Source organism: Nelumbo lutea, chromosome 1 (genome assembly GCF_056320005.1).
Source record: "Nelumbo lutea isolate HS-2025 chromosome 1, American lotus-T2T, whole genome shotgun sequence".
Classification (NCBI taxonomy): domain Eukaryota; kingdom Viridiplantae; phylum Streptophyta; class Magnoliopsida; order Proteales; family Nelumbonaceae; genus Nelumbo; species Nelumbo lutea.
Genome location: NC_142684.1, coordinates 102,730,341 through 102,740,315, shown reverse-complemented (window position 1 = coordinate 102,740,315; position 9,975 = coordinate 102,730,341). Strand labels below are relative to the sequence as shown.

The 9,975-nt window shown below is 38.0% G+C and overlaps 1 protein-coding gene across 4 annotated transcripts; it reads right to left on the bottom strand.

Annotated features, from left to right (window-relative positions):
• Window positions 1–676: 676 nt before the first annotated feature.
• On the bottom strand, window positions 677–9,374 carry LOC148876489 (3-epi-6-deoxocathasterone 23-monooxygenase CYP90C1-like). Of its 4 annotated transcripts, none has more exons than XM_088966978.1 (9): window positions 8,717–9,374; window positions 7,833–8,157; window positions 7,605–7,754; window positions 7,243–7,515; window positions 5,512–5,601; window positions 5,312–5,390; window positions 5,095–5,201; window positions 3,256–3,386; window positions 677–1,057 (listed from the first exon to the last, which is right to left on the bottom strand). In XM_088966978.1, the coding sequence occupies exons 1-9, from the start codon at window positions 8,926–8,928 to the stop codon at window positions 967–969; spliced, it is 1,458 nt and encodes a 485-aa protein (XP_088823104.1). In that variant the 5' UTR covers window positions 8,929–9,374; the 3' UTR covers window positions 677–966. The 4 variants fall into 4 exon arrangements, with proteins under 4 accessions (XP_088823104.1, XP_088823106.1, XP_088823103.1 ...); XM_088966980.1 differs by having other exon boundaries at window positions 7,246–7,515; window positions 8,717–9,332; XM_088966977.1 differs by lacking the exon at window positions 677–1,057 and adding an exon at window positions 1,330–1,696.
• Window positions 9,375–9,975: the final 601 nt, after the last annotated feature.

Sequence of the window (9,975 nt, the reverse complement as noted above, 5' to 3'; positions counted from 1 at the left end):
AGTACGCTGTAACCTTACAAAAATGGTTACCTCATCAAATATGCCATGTCGTTTCGGCCATGGATGGCTCATGGCACCCTGTAAAAATTAACTCATTGTCATTCAAATTCAAAGGGTTATAAAATCCCATATGCTGATTTGCTCTACTCAATTTTTTTTTTTTTTTTTTGATAAAGCACTGTGCTTGGTTTTGCACCATTCAAATAACTCAAGGGCCTCAAATCTAGGCCAATAACCTAGCAGTTGAGAACTTGAGATGGTAACTCAGCATTGTTTCTAGAATGGAGACACAAGATTGAGGCCTCCAATCCGCAGTATGGACAATGGGCCTGGTTCATCTTGCTACGTCCCCATTGGTGTCTCTACTAAGCTGTGCTGAGAACGAACGACTAACCTAACCATTGAGATACCAAGAAATACTCCGCTTTAAGCTTTTGGTACCCATCAGAGAACAATTCTCATCAATCAAACAAACGTTTGTGTCACGATGCACTTAGTCTTTGTGTCCATTTGGGAGGGGCTTTCAGGACACGGCTTCTCACGTTCCAAACTGTGCCTCACATAGAAGCCCATCCAAATGGGTTCTTTGATCAAACCAAGGCTCAAAGTATCCATATTGAGAGTGTTCAACTAGGCATCCAAATCACGGTGGATATGATAATAGAGCATGCACGGGTGACCCTAAAAGTCGATATATATGAATTGATATATTGTGATACTTTTAACCTTGGATCAAATTATATATGAACTGATACATTGCGATATTTGAACCTTGAATCAAACTAAAAGGCAACAGCCCTTTGATGTCATGAAGGGCAATATAATTTATAAACTTCATATATAATGTGGGGGCTTAAAGACATTTTCTTTTCTAAAGCAGCATCTCTAATGAAAGCAGAAAGAAGAAGGGAGTAGTAGTATTCCATCTGTCCATTTCTCCCTTTAGAGGGTTGCAACTTGCAATCATCATTGTCCTGGCTGTAGCACCGCAAGCAGTAATGACTTTGGTTGTGCAATAAGAATTACCTCAACCCGGCCGCCTGATGAGTGATGAACCCTAGAGTAGGGGGGGGGGAGGGGGAGGAATTAGTGGTTACAATGGACAACCTGTACAAACAAACTTTTGGAGGTTGGCATCATAGACATGGGTGGTGCTGGTTATCTCCACGTATTGTCCCATCAAAACCAAACCAACCCAGAGATAGGGACGAGACCCAGATGGGACTTTGGGAGTGTTCTTAAAATCAAACTCTCTCTCTCTCCCTCTCTATAGCTGGAAGGTTAAAAAGGACGTTGCCAATACGAAGGACAACGACACAAGAGCTACCGTTTTGCAAAGAAATAAAAAGCAAATCTATTTACTCATGATCTACTTATTTATTATCCATGCACTTTGTTTATGTTTATGGACCCACAATTCAATTGACAGGCTTCACCATGGAAGCTTCTCCTGATTTACATTACATCCACTCCATGAAATGAGGTCCAGTCCACCAGTTCTCAAGTGGACCCCAACCGTGGCTGCTCTTCATCTTCAATTCCTTTTATCATCTTTCTCTCTCTTTATATATTTATAGGCAAAAGCAAAGAGATGCAGTTGAACTCTTAAGATGAGATGGGTGTGACAAAGACAGGCAATTTCCTTTTCATCTTCACTGTCGGAAAGTGGACGATGTAATCTTCCTCAGCCACCCATCTGCATGCAAGCAACACGAAGAGGAACAGACCAATATAAAAAGACAACTTCTCATGGGATTACGTTGAGATATAAGCGGAATGGGTATGAGATAGAGAGATAAATATATATCCACACATTATCCAATACCATGGCTGCATTGGTTGATGGCACTGAATCCCAACCCAACACTTCGTACCAAACTTTTTTGATATACACATTTATTAATTCGTACCAATCTCTACTAGCCTCTATCTTTTGGAGCTTAGCCACAGAATCTGACAACATTTTACATTTGATCAGACATTAATTGCACTCTAGCTCAAGCTTTGTGGTTAGCTCAGCAAAAACAAATAACCCAGATTGATTTCTCCAATCTTTTCTTTTCGTAGATGAAAGGGTCTCATGTACTTGAATATGGACAAAAATTTCGGCCGAAATACATTGAAATGTCAACAAATTTGCTTAAATTTGGCCAATTTTTTAGGATCTTCAAAACAGAAATTTCATCAAGTTTCAGAAAAATAAAAAACCATGGTTGTTCCATCAGACCCAAAACACAAACCTAACTAGGCAAACTTCCCATCCAATGCCTACTAGATTTGATAATTGAGCCTCTTCGACCCAGACATCCAACATTACATCAAACAATCAATTCAGACAATTCAATTTTTTTATTTTTTTATGAAAGGATAATGGTATCTAACAGGTTTTGGACACAAAAAAAAAGGCCCAGGGTGTAATCCAGCCGAGTTGAGTTGATATATTGCACTACTCAAATTTGATCCAACTCTTACTTTTGAGACTCAAAGTCGAACTTAATTGAGTTTTATTTTTCCTATTCAAACTTGGCTCAATAAGATACTCAACATATTCAAGTATCAATTTGGCTTGACATCTTGGCATACGCCAAAGAGAAGAGGGAGTGGTGAAATAGGGAAGTCGTTGCTAGAGTTTGGCATGTGTGGCTGTGAGAGTGACAAATGAGTTACGGATATATATATATATAGAGAGAGAGAGAGGCTTTAGTGGGAAGGTGAAGATTAGCACCGTTAGCTCAAAGGATAGAGGGCCGGGGTAGAGTGAAGAATGAAGCGAAGAACTAATAAAATACAAAAAGGCAGCCCTAGGTGAAAAGAATCATAAAATATTAATTAGCATAATATATTGAGTGTATGATAAATAGAATAATATTAAAAAATAATATTTTATTAATTACTCGATTAGGCTCATGAGCCACTAAAGTCGAGTACTACAAAACTCGATTTTCAACTCAATTAACTACTTATACTCGTTTCAAACTCGATTATCCATCAAATGAGATGGGGTTTTAGTAATTTCATCTTTCCCCAAAGGAATAAAAGGAAAATTTTGAATTCCAATAATAAAATAAAAAAGATACAACCATTCATTTCTTGAGTATTAATTAGAAACTGTGAAAAACTAGATAAATATTCTTAAATTCCATTGGAAATATTATAAAATTCTGACTAGATAAGTCCAGGTAAATATATATTCCCAAATGTTGGAAATTTTAAGTGAAATTTAAGAACAAGTTTATGGGCAGTTGTTTTTATTACCTGAAACGGGTGACAAGATGATGAAGGAAAATGGAGACTTCGAGCCTAGAGAGTTCAAGACCAGGGCACAACCGCTGCCCTCCTCCAAACGGTGTGAAACAGTAATTATTGTTGATGTTTCCTCCTTTTCTCTGTCATAACAAAGGAGATTTTTAAAAAGAAATAAATAAAGACAAGAAAAACCTGTACAGCAGTAGACTACTCAGAAATCTGAAATTACAGTCACCTCCTAGTCTATTAGTAGCTCCCCTATAAATCTCATCCTACCCATAGATTTGGCATCAATCCACGGTCAGGAATCATTCCACTCCTAAGGTGGAACTAAGATTTCTAGGGTGAACTGAACAGTTAAAACCCTTAAACATTTTCATATTTTACAAAAAAAAAAAAAGAAAAGAAAACAGTTAAAAAAGCAAAAAGATGATTTGAAAACAATCAGTCAAAAAGATCATGGCCATCCTATTTTATAATCACTACCTAATGCCAAAAGAAGACTTGCCACATGCTCCTCAATGTGGATGTAGAAGTGCAATGTATTTAACTGGTACAGATACAAAGTAAGCAACATTTAAAAACAAAGACCTCAAGTTCATTGCATGTGCAGTTCCACTCACTGGTTAATTTCTTTTGGGTGCTTCTCAACTCATTTTCATGGTGAGAGATGATGGATGGTTGTGAAATTCAGGGCCCAGCATTAACAGTTAACATGACTAGTTGAGCATATGGCATGATCTTTCCACCTCAATTGGTTAGGAGCCAAGCTAAGGGGGTGACATGACCTCTCACCACTGCAATTAGGCAGTGCCTACTCTACCGTCTAAAGCCATCTATCTAATCTAACACAATACCAAATTCTGGTGGGCAGCTTCTCTCCCAATTCTACACCTCCAAGGATTGGATGCATTTAAGCCATTTGTTTCATTCTAAGTGAAGCACAATCTTTACTTTTCAAGATTCTGCCTTCTTTTCTTCATGTTTGTGTTTGTGGTTTTCACAATCTTTGTCCTGGATCATGCATAAAGCAAAATTGTACTAGAACTAAAAAGTCATATCATGATTTAGAAAGAGAAACCCATGTTTGCCTCCAACTTTTCCTCAAGAGTGTTCCCTTGGGTGTCAAGTTGAGGAATGGGCTTCGTTATTATTAACGTTCAACTAGCTCTTAGGATCACCCTATGCCCAATAAAGCCAACCAATAAATGCCCACAAGTGAATTGACGGTATTGTTCCCATCATTGTCATCTAGGCTGTATGTGTATTAACCATTTTTGAGCTGCTGCATGAACCTTGCAATACTTAAAAGGAGAGAGTCATGAGATTAAAGCCCACCATTGTCCAAGTAACTTTTGACCACCAACCTTGGCAAATTGACATAAAAAGTGCACAAGGGGTTCTATCTGAGCAAGAGCAATTTTGATGAATGAAGTTGCTAGTAGAGGTTGGAATAGACAAAAAGGAATGAGATGGAAGTAATAAGAACTGATTCAAGTACCCATAATTTAACAAGTTGGGACAGGTTCAGACAATAATGATGATGATGGCGATATTCTTCTCATTTTTTAAACTAATATTCAACAAATCGGCCATTTAGTTCCCTAGTTTAGTTCTAGGTCTACTGATTTTTTTGTTTTTCTGAAAGATTAGATTAGCACAAATACACATACAAATTTATACTATATAAAAGCATATGCTTGTCTTGGGTTCCATACTAGTCATAAAAGTTAAATCCAAATACCATTTTTACTTGCATAAGTGCATAGCATATTCCCTTACACTAGTAATAATTAATTCTAATAATTTGGCACAATTCTCTTCTAGTCCCCTTGCACTAAAACTTACCTGCCATCGCCAAGGATCAAATTGGTTAGTGTTCTCATAATTCTTTTCATTCATGTGAACAGAAATAAAGGAAGCCAGTACACACCACCCCTTTGGAATAAAATAACCTGCAAAAGAGCCCAGATAACATAAATGAAGTTCTGTTCATTTCTATTAAAAGAAGTGAGTGGGGTGGGGTGGGGTGGGGGAGTTCAATAACTCACTACAAAGAACATACCCTTGATTTCTATATCTCTGAGAACTTTTCTCCAAACACCATTAATGATGTTTGCCATTCTAAGGGTTTCATTAATCACCTATTGAGAAGATAAAGACAAGACAGAAGAGACACAGTTCAATTAATAACAATAGTGAACAAAGAATCAAATAATATCTACTGGATCTCTGAACTATATAGTTCCATCTCGTCCATCTCACGTTTTGAGTAAATGGCAACGACATGTAATCCGTCCAAGCATAATCTTCACCTAATTGTGTCTTCTGTCTTTTCAACTCCATGTTCTCCTCCTACCACCAAACACAAACCGAGCAAATAAAAAAAAAATCATGAAATAAGGCCAAATCATACAGTTGCAGTAGGGTAGAGCACCATCTTAAATCAAGACAGAGGAGCTATACATCCAGGCCCACGAGGAAGTAAAGGCCCAATCAGATATCCAGAGGATCTCTAACCCGGACCACAGTGGAGGCCCTATAGCGGTATAGCCTATAGCCTATAGAGTATATAGTTAATGGTTATGACCCGACTATGAATATTTCGGATCGGGTTGAGCATCGCCCTGTCGGTCCCAGAAAGATTTAGTTATGATCCTTGGCCGACGATCCACCTAAGGGCTCGTACACTGGTCGGACAGTGTAGATACCTAGATTCAGACGGTCTGATTAGCCACGTGTACGGCTCAAGGAAGATTGGAGGGTGTATAGCAACCAGCAACCCCTAACGACAAACAACCATCCTGAAGAAAGTACATTCCGATTCCATGTTAATTACTATTCAGTTATACCTCCTTGCGTAAAGAAGGTATAGTAAGCCAGTACACACCAAAAGGCATAAAAAAAAAACGATATATAACATTTATCTAAAAACTTTTTTTGTTTATTTTTTGGGATATGAAACCTAAAAAGATTGATGCATTTTAGTTGACGTGAACGTTCCTTCACTGTTCACTACGCCTTCACACGTGCCCGGGCCCACTGCCTTTGGATAGGTCTGAACCCTAAAACTAGTGGGCCAACCATTTATCATCGTAACAGAGGGACCACATGATGAACGTTCCGGATCGATTTGTAAGTGGAGCCACGTGAATGTTCAATACTTCAATGTGAGATTAAACTTTTCCGTTAATAAATGAAATCGACAGCTAGTGGTCCATAGGATAGGAGAATAGTGTAGATTATAAAGAGGTGGTCCTTACATCTGACAACCGTCCAATCAAGATCGCACGGCGGTGGGGAACGCACCGCACCCATACTTCAATAGGGCGGGCCCCTTCACATCTTTTTCCATGTCACTCGTGTGTATGTTCTTCTTTTATTGGAAGAATAGCATGGTAGTACGTCCATAATTAAAAGTCAAAACTTAAGAAAAGGGTTTTTTATTAGAATACCCTCTATATTCTTATAGATTTTTTAAAACACCTTTACAATCAATTTATTTAATCGACTTTTTATTAATAATTGTTTTTTAAACTACTAATATGATCACTTAAACTGAGTTAAAAATGTTCAAAGATATGGGTTTATGATTATTTATTTCAAAAATACCTTTAATTCTTATATATAAAATACAAAATTGAGCAAATACAACCAAGTAACATGGTTGTTTGTGTCTTATTAAGGGCAAAATTAATGTTTTCATTTTTGTTTTTTCATTAAATTTATCAAATAGAAATTAGGGTCAAAATTATTATTTTCCACTGTTATCTAATTGAGGTTTCATTAAGTAAATTGATTGCCAACTACGAGGTGTTTTAGTAAAATCCAATCTATAGTATAGATTGATTGGGCGTTTTAATAAATAACAAAAAAATTCAATGTGTCTCTTGGGAACGTACACGTGGCACACAGAACCCTTGGATCAGATGGACCCGAAGGCATCTATTTCTTAACCGTCAGTTTAGTAAAGCAAACGTGATGTATTAGTATTACCACTAACTGCTTTAAAGCGAGGGGAGACTCGCTGAGATAATTGACTGCCAGTGTCATCAGCATGGGCACCGAGTCCTCTCCTGGGATCATCATCTCTATGATATTCCCACTGATGAAATCCAACGGTAGATGTTGTTTGTCTTCTGTTTCTCCTGCGTCACACAATAAAACATCTATTGCGTCCATGAGAGGACCTCTCTCATTTATACTCTCCATTCTCATTTTCCTCTCCTCCACAATCCTCTTCACCATCTTCAACAGCCTCTCCTTAGCCTATAATTAGAAAAAATAAATAATGGAAGAGTAGAATCAGTATAGAGAGAATTCCCAGTCACCAACACAATGGAGATCTTAACAATTACCTTCAGTGATTTATATAGCCTGGTTCCCGGTAGCTTAATCGGTAAGCAGACCAATCCTTTAATGAATTCTCCGAATTCTCTCTTCAGAAACTGTAAATCTTCACCTGGGCCAACGCTCATCAACACCCTAACCAATACTTGAAACGTAATCTGAGATACATAGAAGAAAAGTTTGATCAAGATTTGAAAGAAAACATTGAAAATGAACAGAAATGAAGAGAAACCCACGTTTCTGGTTTCTTCTTGCATGTAAACGAGATCTCCATCCCTCCAAGCCTCCATGGCTTTGTTGACAGCATTCTCTATCTCTCGTGTGATTCGAACTTTGAGTTGAGGTGATCTAAAGAAGCCTCCGATCAACCCATGCACTCTCTTTTGTAGATTACCATTCATTTGAAGTATAGAAGATTTTCCCAGTAGTTCTGTGATCGATTTGGGGTAGAAAGGGACGAAGATGCTTCCATTGTTCTGTAGAATTACCTTGTTTACGTCTGGATCGGTCGAGATTATGATGGGCATTCCTAATATGTGAGACTTGAACACATTACCGTATCTGAGAATTGAAGAGAAAGAGAGATGATGATAATGAGAAGTAGTGAAAACCATAGAGTTACAAAACCATACAAAATTAAAAAGCAACAACAAAATCCCCATATGATAAACCAGAAAGAAGATCCCGTCACTGAAATGGAGAAAATCTGAGCCAAAAGCTGTGATTTTGAATGTAAAATCAAAGAAAACGTAATATAACCAACTTTTGGAACAAAAAAAAAAAAAAAAAGCGAAGAGGGAGACGTAAGTGGGAAATCTTTTATTCACGGAGGTTCACGTGGGAGACTGCTACTTGGCACTCTTTCATCTTAAATTGATGGAAGCAAGGAGGAAGAAATTATCCTTTTCCAGAGGCAGAATTTTCCACCTGCAGAAAAGAAAGATAGCTGGTGTTTCTTTTTCTTTTTTTTCTCCTATTTATCTTTTTTTTTTTTTTGTATCCTAGGTATCTCTTAAGTTAGTAAGAAGAAGAAGAAGAAGTGAAAGAGAAAAACCAACATACAAGATTAAAGCAGTCTCTCCTATAAACTTCAAAGTTGAGAGGAAGAAGAAGAACTCACAGAGATTTGCGCTTTTCCATGAAGCTAACAGGTCGAGAAGTGTAGCCGGAGGCGATGAAATTCAAGGTCTCTCCTATTAAAGGCCACCCTAAAGTCCCTTTGGGAATCCCGGACTGGTTTTCAAATTGCTCCTTCTCCTTCTTCTTCTTCTTCTTCCACCAACACCACCCGATAAAACCCACCAAAACCCAGAATGCTAAAACCAATTTCATTCTCAAAAGCACAAGTCTTTACTCCTTTCAAGTTCCGACTTTACACGTTTGAAACCCTACTTTACAGTGAGTCAAACGCTTAACACTCTTGAAGAGAGCCTGCAGAAACTTTTTTTCCAAAGGCCCACTAACCTAAATTTCCCACTTCATACAATTCCTATATTGTCGAAGAGGAGAGTCAAAACTCAAAAGACGAGAAATAAATGGTAGATTCAGGCTGAAATTGAATGGGTTTGAGACCAAGAGTAAAACCAATCTCAAAGACTTTGTGTTATATTAATTGTTTGGCTGCAGAAAGAATAAATTTTGAAGCTTCCGAAAAAAGAAGCTGCTATTCGTTCTTGGAAACTCGGAACTACAGAAAATGAGAGGAGAGAGCGAGAGTGACATTGAAGGAGAGATTCGGGAGATCTAGAGCTCGCAACTTTTTAATAAATGAGTCGTCTATTATGGGAGCAGCAAATGCGCCACTCTTATTCGTTTTGTCTTCACTCTATTCGGTAAAAAGAAAAAGAGTAAATATCGGTCTCAACTTCGACTCTGCTGATACGCTTAAAATTAAAATATGATTTTTCGGTTTTGATTCAACTCCTCGTATAGGATCTTATACTTATTCGGATTGGGATCCGTATCTGATCCAGTGCAACGATTCCGGAGGTCGGAGATGCCTATGGATTCTCAATTTTAACAACAGAGGTAATATCTCTCTCTCCTGATTCCCATCGTCCTGTCATCGTCGCTATCCACCACCGGGCACCATCCTATCGCGATCTATTTCATTTTACCGGTCTAGGTAGGGTTACAGTAGTAGGACTAGGATAAAGTAGTTTCCCGGAACAGGACCCACCTGCAAAGCGGGTTAGGGTTTTGCAGCCATACGGGTTCCTTTATGTTAGGGTTATCCAAGGGTACTCATCAAACCGTGGGCTTATTTATTAAAACGTAGTTTTTGTGAACCTTTTAGGGATGGCAAGGGCGGGTTTGGGCCGGGGATAAAATTAACCCCCATTCTAAAATTAATCAATCCCATCCCTCATTCCTGATAAA

Excerpts from the sequence above, each read along its gene's own strand:
- LOC148876489 (XM_088966978.1), bottom strand. The coding sequence starts at position 8,928 with ATGAAATTGGTTTTAGCATTCTGGGTTTTGGTGGGTTTTATCGGGTGG. Across the intron at positions 7,755-7,832 it reads TGCAAGAAGAAACCAGAAAC|ATTACGTTTCAAGTATTGGT; the intron begins GTGGGTTTCTCT and ends TATGTATCTCAG. Across the intron at positions 1,058-3,255 it reads CATCTTGTCACCCGTTTCAG|GGTTCATCACTCATCAGGCG; the intron begins GTAATAAAAACA and ends CCCCTACTCTAG.